Here is a 15764-nt window from a genome sequence, read left to right as displayed (position 1 = left end):
TGACAAAATGCTAATATAAAATAAATTGGGCATTTTAATAAATAATTAACATTTTTCTATCATTCCAAATTTAAGGGTTGGTAAGATTTTTTTTAATGCTTTTTAAATGTCTCTTATGCTTACCAAGGCTACATTAATTGATCAAACTTACAGTAAAAGCTGTACAATTATGAAAAGTTATTGCAATCTAGAAAGAACTGTAAAATGTAATTTATTCCTGTGATGCAAAGCTGCCATTGCTCCAGCCTTTAGTGTCACATGATCCTTCAGAAATCATTCTTACATGCTGAATTGCATTTTTTGCATTGTCAATATTGAAAACAGTTCATATATATGTGGAAACCATGATTAGGTTTAAAGTCCTATTTGAACCGCACAAAAATAAAATCATATATATAGTACCTTAAATGCAACAAATTCAACATGATTTAGCAGAATCAAGTCTCTAGAAAAGAGAGAAGAACAGAGACCAAAAATATTGATGTCATTATGCATTTATTTGTCACACAACATATTCACACAGGTTTTTGGGTAAATGGTGCAGAATTGACCACCAGAGCAATTACTCAGCAATGTTTTATATGGATCTGCTTTAACAGGTTCTTTCTTTTCGGATTTGAAATTGCACAGATTGTGGAGTGACAGCGTTTCATGCTTTTATTGTCCATTCAAAAGCACAAGCATTTGAGACAGATGTGTTCTGACTACTTTGGGACAAAGAAAGTCCATTGAAGTGTTTGATTATGTCTTTACCACAGGAAGCTCAAGCAGTTGAAACTGTTCTTATTAAAACAGACTATGGGAGGAGAGCGTTTTATCACATTACAGTCATTACTGAGCTAAAGTGACCTATTAAACTGGAGAAAAATAACCTTCGTGTTGCTTTTCAGATGCAAATACACTTCTGAACATATTTCAATGAGGAAAAAAATTGAAAACATGGGTTTTTCAAATAAGTGTTGACTTATTTTATATGGACGGCACGGCAAGACCAGTGCAGATTTGGCAATGCATTTATCCAGGGAGCTATATTGGCTTGTAACTTACACTGTGTGACTTGCATATTGGAAAAAAAAAATTAAATAAGGAAGGTATGGGCAAACAAGAACAAGTCCAGACAGGAAACTAAACTCGCTACACTCAAAGGCAGTCCCTGGCATCACTTTCCCTTAAAGGCAACAACTCTAAAGACATTCACTGACTTCTGCTACTAAAGGAACCGGCTGGTTTATAGGCACCTTCCTCTACAACATTTAAACCAGTGCAACTGATGAAAACTCAGATTAATATATAAATACAAAAAATATAGAATTAATTATTACAATGTGAGATGATCAAGACTTAAAAATCATGAGCAATCTTTCTGGTGATTTATTACTGTGAATGTGAGCTGAACCATCTTGAACATTTCTCAGGCATGTGCTTCAAAAGACATAGTTTTACAGCCGAGCTGACGATGTATTTAGAGATGGTTTTGAATATACCTGTACAGTAATGCACTGGGACATCAAAACCTGTTTGTTAAAGAGTTGTGCGTTAGTTAACATCCTAGTTAGGTGATGCCCTCAGGTGTTACTCTCTGAAACCTGTTACGAGTCAAAATCGAAATTAAAGAGCACAGAAAGATTGTTTCAAGTGAGAAGAGTTTTAACTCGTTTGTTCTTGTTCCTGTGGATTTACCCCCAAAAAACTGGCTAGCAATATCTCATTCACTCAACCCACACAATACAGCACTGCATCTTTTTCAGTCTTTTGAATGGCTCTGGTGCTGCTCTGCGGCTCAGGCTCGGGTCTGTCGGAGGGAGGACAGCAGGAGAGGGAGCAGGTTGAGGGCGGGACGATGTTCTTGAACGCCCAGCGCCACCAGCGCCCCGGCCAGCACTGACGTCACTTTGGGCAGCAAGGGAGGACGAGCCTCCATAACCTACCAACATAGATACACACTAAAGTTAAACCAGAGATGAAATGATCAAGTGTTTGTTTTTCAATCAGAGAGCCTCGGTAGATTTCCCAGGGGGCCGCAGGATGACTTAAAGGGACAGTTCACCCAAAAATCAAAACTGTCATCTACTCTGCCTCAGGGTGTTCCAAACCTGTATGAGTTTCTTTCATTTACAGAACATAAAAGAAGATATTTTGAAGTATTTGGTAACCGAACAGTTGCTGTTCCCCATTGACTTCCATAGTATTTTATTTTTCACATACTGTGAATGTAGATGAGGAGCAGCACCATCATTCTTCAAAATATCTTCTTTTGTGATCATCAGAATAACAAAAAACAAAAACAAAACAAGTTTGGAACAACCGAAGGTAAGTAAATAAGTCATTTTTCATTTTGGGGGGTTAACTATCCATTTAAATGCATTTAAAAATTATAAATTATTATCAATATATTAATAATCTAAATCTAAAGTGTTAAATTACACACAAAAGATGTAAATTTTCCATAATACTATTTTTTTTTAACTGTTAGGAAAATAATATAAATCTTGCTGTTTTAATGTGGCAGTCTTAAGGGAATGTCTGTGACAGAATTCTTAGTCAGCTAGCTTTCATTTTCTTTGAATTTTGCTGTATTAATATAAAAAAGACAACACTGCAGATGTGGTCTGCGCTCCTATTTTTAGCTCTGAATCCTCACTCACATTTCTTTCCTGGTCTTTCACAGAGCACTTTAAAACAAAACCGTCTCCCCTTTTCACATTTCTTAAGCTAGAAAATGAAACATTAATCTGTTCAAAATTAGGGGAAAGCACATTGAAATATCCATCCCTGTTCAAGTAAATAGGGGGAAAGTTTTATTAACGCAAAAAAAGTGCTGAACGGAAGTGTAACATGGAAATTTCTATTCACTTACACTTTGTTTGAAAATAAGGATATTCAAAAAATATGGAGTAGTAAGAAAACCTCACCTTTTCAACTTTATGCCTATGTATTCGTCCATCAGAGCCAACATAGAAGGTGGAGAATGCGTCATATGTTCTGAACAGAAAAAAAATAAATAAATAAGACTACACAAAGATGAGCACAGGGCAAGGTTTTGCTAGGCTGTCACAGCATTTCTCACCTGTAGAGGTGGCTCTTGTCTTTCTTGTAGAAGAAGATCAGAACGGAGTGGAAGGGCAGGCCTTTGACTCTCCAGCGAGCTTTGATGGAGCCGTCTTCTGGATGCTTGGTCAGCTTCAGCACTTCCAGCTGAGCCTCCGCATAGTAACACAGACACATCAATCGCCAGATCGTCAGAGTCAGCTGGTACACTACTCGACCCCTTCAGAGACAGACAGAAAAACAGATCTTTAAACCAGTCAGATATAAGCCAAAACCAGTCATTCAATCGGAACTATTAAAAGTGAAATTGATGTGACAAACAGTCAAGTATGGTGACCCACACTCAGAATTCATGCTCTGCATTTAACCCATCCAAAGTGCACACACATACCCTGAACACACACACACCGTGAAAACACACACACCGTGAACACACACACACCGTGAACACACAGCTGGAGCAGTGTGCAATTAACAAAAGTGTAAATAACAAACAAAACCACCCATGATTTATTTTATATTTTTTTTTTTGGATTTAGTCTTTTTTTTTTGGAAACATTTTGCTTGGAAAAACTTAAAACTGTCAGTTTTTTTTTTTTACTTGCTTGCAGAAAATGCTTAGTAGGAGAAAAAAAAAAGAAATCCAACAAAGGTTTGAGAACAAATCTTGAGAAATAAAAATGTCTTGATGCAACATTTTTTTTTAAAGTTTATAAATATAAATGTATGAATTTGAAATAAAAGATGACACATTAAAAAGGTTAGGAAAAAAAAAAGGTCAAATTTCTAAGATCAAATATCAGATATCGCCTTATAATGAGGTTAGTTTTTGTTATTGACCAGAAGGTGTGCATAATTTGTTGCGAATTACACAGAATTAAACAAGTGATTATCTTCAAGCAAAGATTCAGTTGAATGTGCCTGTCTCGATCCCAGGAAAACATTTGTGAGCCTGAACCACTAAACCAGTCTTAAGTGTCAATTTCTCGAAATTAAGATTTATACACACTCTGAAAGCTGAATAAATAAGCTTTCCATTGATGTATGGTTTATTAGGATCGGACAAGATTTGGCCGTGATACAACTATTTGAGAATCTGAAATATTGAGAAAATCGCCTTTAAAGTTGTCCAAATGAATTCTTAGCAATGCATATCGCTAATCAAAATTTTGCTTTGATATATTTAAGGTAGGAAATGTACAAAATATATTCATGGAACATGATCTTTACTTAATATCCTAATGATTTTGGATAATTTTGACCCATACAATGTTTTTTTTGGGCTATTGTTGAAAATATGCCCCGGCAACTTAAAACTGGTTTTGTGGTCCAGGGTCACATATGGTTTAGAGGGAACATGAAATACGACTTATGTTATTATATATTATAAAGTCTTTTATAGTTTAAAACAATAGTCACAGGGGTTCACTGACAGCTAGTATGACTTCCTCTCAGGTTTACCTTGTTTTGGTGTTCAGAAGACCATTGATGAACTCAACATCTTCAGAGTATATGCTGTAGTCATGATTTTTCACAAAGAAACTAGGAAGCTGAAACACAATGTGGAGCCATAACTATTAGTCGAGATTTCATTGCAATTACATTATTAAAAAGGTATCATAAATGTAATACAGCCTCCACATGAAGCATTATTTCTCCCATTCATTTGTCTACAAATGTTCCATGTTCCAATGGTTCCCTTAAACTTGTCTTACCTCCACCCTCAGCTTCTCATGCATGAGGGCCAGTTTCTCCTCATCCTCCATGTCTCTCTGGCTAGAGCTCTCGTCCACTCTCTCAGTCTCAGCGTGGCTGTAATGCATTACACTGAGGGCCGGATAGATACTCTGCTCATCTTGTCCCTTTCTTGGCTTGACCCCAATCTCTGAGACAGACTCCATCCCGGGGCAGTGAAAGCAATAGAAGCGAGATCCCAACATAAAAGGTGCAGGGCACCTCTCGGTCTCAAACAGACTCCTGAAGGAGCCTCTCTCTTTCGGCTGGTTTTCATCAGTCCCATCCTTTCTGGTAATGCTAATATCATCCTCTCTGCTTCCATCAACAGTAGTTAAAGGAAAAAGCAAGTCAAATGGTCTGTTGGGTCTCAAAGCAAGGAGCTCACTTAGTTTGGCCGGCCCAAGAAAGGGCACTTCCACCACGGTGTGCTGCTCATCGGTCTCTCCGGGTTTGAGCAGGACAGGCAAGCTGATGGACTCCTCCCATTCCTCCTCCTCTAGGCTGGCCGCTCGGTTCGGCTGGCACGCATGGTGGAAGGGATGGGACAGGGATGGCTGTTTAATGGACAGGTAGTGTAGACTGTTTGGAGGAACCAAGTTCCATGATGCACTGCTCACAGTCCTACAGTTGTCAATCAAGTGAAATTCGGTTGTCTGCAAATCAGACAGAATTCGATTAGATCGGTCCAAACCTTTGATCAATTTAATGCATTTCTTAAGAAAAAAAACTACTTTTGGACGGTAGTGTATTTTTGTTACACAATATATGGTATTTAGGTGAACAGTCAAAAAATATTTTAAACATTAAATTTTTGGGGGGTAAATAGATACAATGTGCACCTGACATAAATTCCAGCACTGTTTCGGCATTGCTTGTCTGCCACCATGGTTCCTGACACACCCCACCCAAAGAGAGACACCCCCTCTGCACACAGCCATTCAAGTCAAGGTGCTGTGTTGACCTCGATGGAGTCTCAGTAAGATGACATCATCAGGCTACTCAAAGAGGAGGCAACGTGAACTCTCCCATCCAGCGCTGCCTCTGGTTACTCACCCATTCACAGAGACAGAAACCTGTGTCCTTCAAAACCTAACCTGGGCCAAAAAAATTATTATTACATTTAAATCACACTGACAAGACCAGATATTCAGATATACTCCAACTTCTCGCTGTATTTCATTAAGTTGACTTCCTGTGTGAGCCATATGCCATTTTTGTTGCCATTCTTTAATGAAATAAACTTTTATAATTACTTTTGCTTCATATTTACCAAGTGAAATAGCCTATTCATAATCTCCTCAGTTTCCAAAGCCTGTTTTGCTAACCCACCCACCACTTCATTGCCCTCTATCCCTCTGTGACCTAGTATCTACATATACATTTTCAAAATGCTCCTTCTGTTAAGTCTATTGGTTTTCATATATTCATTAACTATGTTTTGTCTACTGTGGGATGTGATGGAATTAATGTTTGAACATTCTCTTCCTGGAGAAGCGCCCGTAAAAGTATTTCCTCTGTCTATGATGTCATACAGGGACATATTTGGCACAGATATACTCTGTCATAGATCCAACTCATTTTTTTAAGATTTGGGCATGTTTAAAATGAGAATCCGACTCTTTAAAGGTGTAAATAAATGATAATGCATGAAAAAGCATTAGACAACCCCTTTAATTTCTTTCAAAATAAAATCTACAATTCTGAATAGGCACACGTCATTAGTCATGAGTGCAAAACTCTTACAATGCAGACAAATGGAAAACACAAACAAATTAGGATCAGTAAATCTTCCAATAGAAAGACGACACATGGGCTAAATTACATTGAGTCAATTGACATGTCCTACAGTTACTTTTACATCCCAGGTGAGAGATTAACTCTTGTACTGCAGGAGCACACAAGCTACATTACCTGCCAGAGGCAACAGAAGTTTCAGAAGGAAAGGCTACAAGCCAAACCTAGTGAGATGGCTACTTAGCATTTTTGGTTGTCAGGTGTGTACAGCACATTTAGATGTCTAAAAATGCTGTCTGAGCAGGCAGCAGCAAATGTGGGGCAGAAGAGGTGAAAAATCTGACCACAAAGACAGTGTCTGAAAAAACTAGTGAATTATGGCGTGCTGCATCTCTGGATGCACTAAAAGCAATCTAAGAAGACCTTAATTCAGAAATATACAGTACTGTGAAAAAGTCTTAGACCACTAGTATTTTCACCAACAAACATTTTAAAAACACTCAGTCCAGGAGAACTGTGGCAATGTCTCCAAATGCTTCAAGAAACCTGCAAAGCTACAGTACTGTGCAAAGTTTTAGGCACTTGTGTAACAATGCTGTAAGTGAAGATGGCGTCAAAGATAATTCAATAAATAGATTTTATTACTGAACTTCCATTAACTTAACTAAATTAAATCAGCATTTGGTGTGACCACACTTTGTGCTAAAGCTTTTGTCCTAGGTGCACTTGTGCATTGTTTTTCAGGTAGCTTTGCAGGTTTCTTGAAACATTTTGGAGACATTGCCACAGTTCTTCTGGATTGAGTCTGTCTCAGTTTGTTCTGTTTCTTCATGTTATTCCAGACAAACTGATGATGGTGAGATCAGATCTCTGGCTGCTGTCAGACTCCTGGTGCAAACTAAAATCTCACTGGATTATTACAATTAATGACAAAAACAATGTTTGGAAATGTAAACTGATATTTACTACTGACACACTACAGCAAAAGACAGAAATAACTGACTTAAAACCATTTTCTATTGGTGAAAATACTAGTGGCCTAATACTTTTGCACAGTAGTTCTTGTATAACAAAATAAGAAAGGTTTGAAGTGTGTAGTATATTGTTCAGTCATCCGTTTGAATTAAAACAAGCCTTGTCCACGTTTTAGATTAGAAAAATATGTTATATTTACAGGTATTTACAGTGATCAGACCCAGCCTGATACATGTGCATCACGCTTTGGTCACACTTTACAAATCAACACTGTCAACTCAGCTGACAACCTCACAAATACAACCAATACTTTCCGAAACAAACTGACCGATTATAAAGAGGATAGTGCCTGGGCTGAAAGCGAACAAAGATCATAGGTTTATTGTCTGATTGGGTTGGGCAGATAATAGTTAACGTTAGCTTGTTAGTCTTCATATCTGTAAGTTACATCCCAGTCAGTTGTTAGCTGTCCTGCTTGTAAACATGAAATGAATTACATTACCTGTCCTCCGTGAATCTGAGAAAATGATGTGAAGCGTCAGCTCACTGTGCAGAGATGCGAGATTGTATCCAAATCTGATTGACGCTAATTTTGATGTGATTTAGAAAGAACACGAATTAGTAGTCAACGTTACACAAATGTCACTCTCCTTATGTCCTTGTCCAGCGCATGTCTGCGCTTCTGCGCATGCGCACATCACATTGACGCCTTCTGGAAGCGGAAACTGCCCATTAGAGCGGCATCCAGCGGCGAGAGCGACATACTGCAAGACAGTCACGCCCAGTTTCAACTATGGCGGCTCTCTCTTTTCAAAATAAAAGTCTTAAACTCATGTTGTACATTGTTATGAAAGAGCACCGACTTTTGTTTCAAATTTTATTACAGTATTTCTGATATTACTTTCTCAGTGGGAATTCATATTATATTATATTATATTATATTATAGTATATTATATTATATTATATTAGGTCACACATATCAGTCAACAATATATGGGTCATCCTTTGGCTTTGGTAGTTGCTTGTAAAACTGTGCGTATTTTTATTGCTAATAAGTAAGTAAATGTAACGTGTAACAAGAACACTAAAATAAAGTATTATATTATATTATATTATATTATATTATATTATATTATATTATATTATATTATATTATATTATATTATATTATATTATATTAGGTCACACATGTCAGTCAACAATATATGGGTCATCCTTTGGCTTTGGTAGTTGCTTGTAAAACTGTGCGTATTTTTATTGCTAATAAGTAAGTAAATGTAACGTGTAACAAGAACACTAAAATAAAGTATTATATTATATTATATTATATTATATTATATTATATTATATTATATTATATTATATTATATTATATTATATTATATTATATTATATTATATTATATTATATTATATTATATTATATACACGTTAGCAGACTTTAATTGACTTTAAATTTGAAATCATTCGTTTTAGGCAACGCCAGTGCAGTTCATTGGGTGGCCTGAGTGAGGTTGTGGCGCTGTCGCGAACCGAGGTCCCGGCGTTTGAGTGTGTAGCACCACAGTAGCACTGCGCGCTTAGGCCGCATGTGATGTGAGCTACAGTGTGCTCGTGTGCATTGTCATCTGTGAGACATCCTCGAGTCTAATTTCAATACCTTATTGCCATTCCTTGCGAGAAAAAAAGATTAAGCAGAAAAATGCCAAAGAAATCAAAAGAAGTCGCTGAGTGGGAGGGTGATGATGAACCACAAACAGGTAACGTTAACGTTAAGAGTGTGCGTTTCTGTTACACCACACTCATAATAATAACGATATGAAAATGATGCAACTATTTTGTAAAGGTTTACATGATGACAGCTCTGCTATGTGTAGTGGAGACACAGAGGTTGTGATTTATTGTATTTTTCTTAGCCCATTAACGTTATTCGACAGAAGTGAGTTTATGGTGGTGAGGAGTTTGATATTTCACTGTCATTGCATCATTTTGCCAACCTGATATAATTTAAGACCATATTCTCCGTGTGATCCGTGTTTCAACTGAGCAAGCTTTAAATGACCGGATAGCGCTTGTTTCAAAATCTACCGATTTATTTTATGTTTTATTTTTCGGGGGGAACGTGCCTGTGCTGCCTGAAAATGCTGTATAAGTATCCAGCTCACTGGATTTGTTGAGAAAGCTCTCTTGTTTCAAATCCTGTACACAAACCATTCTTTCTTTGGCATTGTCCCACTGCTTTGTTCACTCGAGTGTGTTCATGTGTACAGAAGTGTTTAACATAATGACTTTTCTTTGTTTAGACAAACATGTCAAAAAAGGAAAGAAGGATAAGAAGGTCAAGAAAAGTGTAAGTTTTCAGTTTTGTTAAATCACGAGTCATTTGTTATAACTTTAATCCTTAACAGCATTATGCTTAAGTTTTTTCAGTTACCCATAATAATATTTCATTAATAATTGCAAAAATAATAATTAATGCGTTTTATAACTCATACCTCTGACAGTTGAATTGTTATTTGTCATTTTTTATTTCATGATTTACAGTTTTTTGAGGAGCTGGCATCAGACAATAAACCAGAAAAAGTAGAACAGCCACCAGTGAAAGAGGCACAAGGGAAACAGGTGCATTATTTCAATTTAAGTGTTTTTCAATACATTATATAAAGAAAAAATAATAATAATTAAATTTAAACATAAAGATATAAACAGTCAAACATGTTAATTTTCAGACTGCCTTGTCATTTTTAGCCTCAGAAGAAAAAGAAGGACAGACGAAAATGGAAAGCAGGAGACGATGAGGACGATGATGATGATGATGCAGAGGTCATGCAGCGCCTCAAGAAACTGTCAGTCCAGCCCAGTGATGAAGATGAAGAGGAGGAAGAGGGTAATGCCATAAACTTAGTTTGTGCCAGCATGTCCCACATAAGAGATGCTCGTATATACATGTAATATTTCATTATATAATTAATTACAGTATATTTTTATAAATACGTTATAGCATTTGTTCATTTATACTAAATGTATCTTTCATACAAATACCTGGAAACCATAGTTACATTGTTATATTTTTACCATGGTATTGCTGTATGTGTGGTTTTTAACTCTGGTTATCATGATCTAAATGTACGCTGCTATTGAAGATCAACTGTTCATTTGAATAAAACTCAGTCAGAATAATTAAATTTCACCATATAAAACTGAGGTTGTTATAATTTAGAGAAATGTTGCTGTTTTTTGATAATGAACCTAAATTTACATCTGCATCCTAACTCAAGCTTTTACTGTCAGCTCAAGTCAAGCTACTGTCACATGTGCTTTCTAAGAGACAAAAATGTAATATTATTAATATCAATAGTGCAGCCTGCACTACAAACTGTGCTGAAGATACGCATCATCAAAGTCAAGAAGACAAACCTGTTTAATGATGACAATATCACTCATTAAAACATGCAGATACTAAGAAATTAATTTTTCTATATTGACATTTATTTTTGTTGAGGAAGAATGACTGAAAAAGTGTAAAGAATTCAAAAGCGTGAAGTGCTTGTCATGTTCTGACCTTAAAGAGAGGTTTTAAACCACAATTAATGGCCTGGTTTCACTTAGGAACAAAAATCTGCCTTTAAACGTAAATTTATCGTGATAATTATCGATATCGAGTATCGACTGACATGAACAATTTGATTGTGATCTTTTTTATTTTTTGGCCATATCGCTTAGCCCTACATCACACCACACGTTTAACATTATGGTTTATTTTTATTTTGCAGTTGTCGCTCCAGTCAAAGGAGGAAAGAAAAACAAAGTGAGTTGCTCTGATATACTATGCTGTACTTCTCTTCATTGGGATGCACTTTGTGGACAGAGTCGTTTTCCTTCTGCTGAACAATCTAGAGAACAGTGCTGTTTAAATCATGTGATCCAGTCTAGATGATGCAACGCCGAAATGTGAGATTTTTTTTGTCTATATCTTTCGATCAGGGTGGCAACATATTTGCTGCTCTGAGTCAGGAGCAGAGTGGTGATGATGATGATGAGGATGATGATGGTGATGATGAGAAACCCCAAAGCAAGAAGAGCTCAAAGGTGGGTGCTTCCAGTTTCACAGTCAGACATTGTATGTTGAGTTTGTATGCACAAGTATAGAGCAAGTTTTATGATGCTGTTCAAGTCTGTTTTATGTATGTAATTATAATTATGTATATAAATATATATTTTTTTTAGAAGTACAGATATATTATGTAGGCTCTAAATTAATGAGACCATAGAATGCATGTTTAGCAATAGAAACTAATAGTTAAAATGCTGTTTAAAATAGCATCATTTAAGTATAAAGAGTTTTTCATATCCATTTTCTAGCAAAATGGATTTTCTCGAGAAATTGCATGGAAAACAGTTTTTATTGAATTAATATTTGCATATTGTCTTAGTAGTTATTAGTACCATCACTGTTCATGATATTATCTTTACAGCATAATCAGATTTGATGTACCTAATTATGGCACATATGCATCACACACCACATAACTCATCCACTCTAATATTGTGTTTATTCCTCTTTCATTCCCTTATATCCTCGCTCTCTTCATGACATTCCCAGTGCCATCTGCATTCATTCCTTTGTTTTCCAGCTCAGTGTCAGTGCACTCATCGTTTCAGTCATTAAAACATTGTTTGTGACAGATAAAGAAGGGAAGAACATATTGGGCTGAATATTGGTTATATCTACATTTATAAGCACATGTGCCTGTTTCTTTATGTGTGTGTGTGTATGTATGTAATCAGGAAGTTGAGAAGATAACCAAGAAAAAAGATAAGACTAAACCTAAAATAATGAAGGTGGGTACTTCGTATTATTTCTTTAAATTCTTATTCAGTTTTCCTTTTTTCAAAATTCACATCTTCTGTCTTTCTCCCACCTTGCTTTTTTTCTTTATTGCTACATAACGGATGTGCTTCACTCATCACAGAAACAAACCCGTTTCTGCAGATTCTGCATTACTAACATTATGTCTGATTGGGGAGCGGTGCTCTGATCTTTGGTTGACTCTCTCCTCTCAAACACAGGAGGCCTCAGAGGATGAAAAACATGAAGAGTTGGAGAAGAAAGATGAGAATGAAATGAAAGGAGGGAAAAAGGGCAAGAAAGTCACTGCTAAACCACCTAAGGTGTGTGACTCTTACTTTGACAAATACAAGTTGTTCTGAAAAGTGTGGAGCCTAAAGGGCATCGTAATGTTGACAGGAGGAAGAGAAATTTGAAGAGAAGGAACCAGAGATGACTCAGAAGAAAGGCAAGAAGGAACAGCCCAAGGTCAGATTAAGCTGATTAAGTTTATGTATACATTTATATATATTTTATGTATTTGTGATTTGGAATCTGGCTTAAGCTGATTGAGTTGAGTATTATTAAAGTTTCAAATGTTTTCTATTTGAATATATGTTTAAAATGTTATCAAAAAAAAATTATATTATGGTCACTAGTGTTGAAAACTGTTGTGGTGTTTAATATTTTTGTAGACTTCATGAAACTTTTTTCAGGGTTCTTAGAGAAACGGAAAGGTTCAAAAGTACAGTATTTGAAATAAAAATATTTTGTAGCATTAAAAAAGTCACTTTTGATTAATTTAATAAAGCATCCTTACTGAAAGTATGAATTTACTAACTTAACTTAAACTTTGTGCTTTATATATGTTCTTCAGAATATTTTTTGTTCTGAAACATTTTTGCTCCATCGAAAGAAAGTCAATGCAGCTTAAATGGAAATAAGTGTACAATGTCTCAAGTTCAATATCTTTATATCTTTTTTAGAAAGGGAAGCCTGCTCGCCCCCCTCCTAGTGATGATGAAGAAGAGGAGGAAAAGAGTGATGAAAATGACACAATGATGGTACAATCATTTTTCTTTTTGTATTCCTAATACTCATATTTTCCAAAAGTTAATTCTTCCACTTTCTATCTTTATATATGTTCTGTAGAGTGCTGAGGATGCGCTCGCGGCTGAGCTGGCCAAAGAGAAACAAGAGGACGACCCCTTCGCTAACATGAGTAAAAAAGAGAAGAAGAAGAAAAAGAAAATGGTAGCGTATGCAAATTTTGAATACTCTAATGTATGTTATAGAAGTGTAATTTCTACATTATTTCTATAATATTGTATTATTTATAAAAAAAAGTATAATTTTGAATTGGCTTTGTTTTCGTAAAAAGTTTATTTGTGATGTGCTCATGTCATTTTTTTATATATATATATATATATATATGTATTTCTGATCTAATAAATTCAACCACGATGAGCAGAAGAGAGTTCTTTAAAAACATTAAAATCTTATTGATCCCAAACTTTTGAACGGCTATATATAAATATATTAGTGTAAGTTATTTTGGTTCTTCAGCCTATTCTTACAATTATTTTGTTTCCGTTAGTTTCCAAGGCAACATTTCAAATCTTTAAGGTTTTCTGTCTAATATTTATATGGTTTTAGTTATAGTTGACAATAACAGCATGATTGTAGACGAATCCTCTTGTGTTGTGCAGATGGAGTATGAGCGGCAGGTGGCTAGTGTACGAGCTCAGAGCGCCATCGAGGGAGACTTCTCCATCTCTCAGGCTGAGCTGTCCTCTCGACAGGCCATGCTGGAAAACGCTTCGGACATCAAGGTGAGGCAAATAGGAGACTTTCATCTGAGACATCGGGAAGCACTTGATACTATGTACTCATTTCTGTGATCTGTTTTTAGTTGGAAAGATTCAGCATTTCAGCCCACGGTAAAGAGCTGTTTGTTAACGCTGATCTTCTGATTGTTGCTGGGAGGCGATACGGTCTGGTTGGACCGAATGGGTGGGTTGATGATGGTTTAAATTTGACACACAATTGTATTACTGCATTGCATTCTAGGGATGTAGGGATAAAATTCCTGTTTCATCTTTTAATTATCATTAAAACCGTATTCGATTACTGCAATTTTACCGCAATTTTACAGAAACGATTCAATGGCATTTTATTTTCATCTTTGCTCCATGTAATACCTAAAGCAGCAGTTCTCAATTCCAGTCCTCGCACCCCATCTGCTCTGCACATTTAGTATGTTTCTCTTATGGCTTCAGACATTTGTTCTATTCAAACGTAAGTGCCCTCTGAAGTGGACATCACAGGATATTCCACCATGATTCATGTTCGAAGTGAACGTACTGTATATGTTCCGTTCAAAGTGTGAGACGTGAATTTAAATTGTATTTATTTACAGAGGTTTATGATGTCCCTCTTGTCTGTGTGTGAAGACATTCCGAAGTGAAGTAAACTTCAACAGAAAGCTCAGGGAGTGGGGAGCAATGAACACTGTGTAGGGAGCATGTCAATGGGAGCACAGTTCATTCATGGAGCTCACTTCTAAACAGTTGATTATATCAAATGGTGTGTTAACAAAGAGTGACATACAAAATGTGCAGAGCAGGGGGTTGTGAAGACTGGAATTAAACTGCTGACCTAAAGGAAGTTAATAGCAATGCTCGGCTCTTTTTTAACATCTCTAGCACATTATAACAATACTGTGATAATACTGATAACTGTGATTATTTTGGTCACTATAATCGTGATAAGATAATTTCATACCATTACATCCCTATTGCATTCAAGGTATTATTCAGTTCGGTAGTGTTGCTCTAGTAAAAACTGTATTCTTACTCCTCTTTCCTGTCTGAATCAGGAAAGGGAAGACCACTCTCCTGAAGCACATTGCTAACAGAGCTCTTAGCATTCCTCCCAATATTGATGTGCTGCTTTGTGAGCAAGGTAAAGTACAGCATTTTATATTAGTGTATTATTAATATATATTATTTAGAATTTTAATGGTTGTATATTTTCATTTTACTGTATATTCCGGACTATAAGTCACACTTTTTTTTCATAGTTTGACTGGTCCTGTGACTTATAGTCAGGTGCGACTTATCAAAATTAATTTGACATGAATCGAGAGAAATGAACCAAGAGAAAACATTACCATCTACAGCCACGAGAGGGCACTCTATTCTGCCAGAGATGCTGAACAGTAATCCTGTAGTCTACACCAGTGGAGTACTCGAGTCCTGGACTCGGACTCGAGTCCGACTCGAGTCACTTTTCTTTGGACTCGAGTCCAACTCGAGACTCCATTCTCTGGACTCGTGACTCGACTTGGACTCGTGGACTGATGACTCGTACTTGGACTCGGACTCGAGGATATATAAAATCGGACTTGAACAGTCATTACGTTGTTTTTGACTAAAAATGT

The 15764-nt window shown here is 36.2% G+C and overlaps 2 protein-coding genes across 4 annotated transcripts in view; one reads left to right on the top strand and one right to left on the bottom strand.

The window, feature by feature from the left end:
• Window positions 1–478: 478 nt before the first annotated feature.
• Window positions 479–8186, bottom strand: ca19h6orf136 (chromosome A19 C6orf136 homolog). 2 transcript variants are annotated; one of them, XM_052533176.1, is made up of 7 exons: window positions 7997–8186; window positions 5625–5874; window positions 4764–5438; window positions 4510–4598; window positions 3068–3268; window positions 2913–2982; window positions 479–1924 (listed from the first exon to the last, which is right to left on the bottom strand). In XM_052533176.1, the coding sequence occupies exons 2-7, from the start codon at window positions 5721–5723 to the stop codon at window positions 1781–1783; spliced, it is 1278 nt and encodes a 425-aa protein (XP_052389136.1). In that variant the 5' UTR covers window positions 5724–5874; window positions 7997–8186; the 3' UTR covers window positions 479–1780. The 2 variants fall into 2 exon arrangements, with proteins under 2 accessions (XP_052389136.1, XP_052389135.1); XM_052533175.1 differs by having other exon boundaries at window positions 5625–5879; window positions 7997–8185.
• A 792-nt stretch (window positions 8187–8978) lies between these two features.
• Window positions 8979–15764, top strand: part of abcf1 (ATP-binding cassette, sub-family F (GCN20), member 1) — a 15054-nt gene continuing 8268 nt past the window's right edge. Inside the window, exons 1-14 of one of the 2 annotated variants that reach the window (XM_052532520.1) lie at window positions 8979–9254; window positions 9798–9844; window positions 10039–10116; window positions 10243–10381; window positions 11268–11302; window positions 11479–11583; window positions 12283–12336; window positions 12565–12666; window positions 12743–12811; window positions 13309–13386; window positions 13475–13576; window positions 14032–14154; window positions 14235–14335; window positions 15201–15286. In XM_052532520.1, coding sequence (XP_052388480.1) covers window positions 9197–9254; window positions 9798–9844; window positions 10039–10116; window positions 10243–10381; window positions 11268–11302; window positions 11479–11583; window positions 12283–12336; window positions 12565–12666; window positions 12743–12811; window positions 13309–13386; window positions 13475–13576; window positions 14032–14154; window positions 14235–14335; window positions 15201–15286 — 1177 coding nt within the window. In that variant the 5' untranslated portion in view covers window positions 8979–9196. The remainder of the gene's footprint in view (window positions 9255–9797; window positions 9845–10038; window positions 10117–10242; window positions 10382–11267; window positions 11303–11478; window positions 11584–12282; window positions 12337–12564; window positions 12667–12742; window positions 12812–13308; window positions 13387–13474; window positions 13577–14031; window positions 14155–14234; window positions 14336–15200; window positions 15287–15764) is intronic. The other variant, XM_052532521.1, reaches the window with a different exon arrangement.

This window comes from Carassius gibelio, chromosome A19 (assembly GCF_023724105.1).
Source record: "Carassius gibelio isolate Cgi1373 ecotype wild population from Czech Republic chromosome A19, carGib1.2-hapl.c, whole genome shotgun sequence".
Lineage (NCBI taxonomy): Eukaryota > Metazoa > Chordata > Actinopteri > Cypriniformes > Cyprinidae > Carassius > Carassius gibelio.
This window is presented reverse-complemented; position numbering and strand designations above follow the sequence as displayed.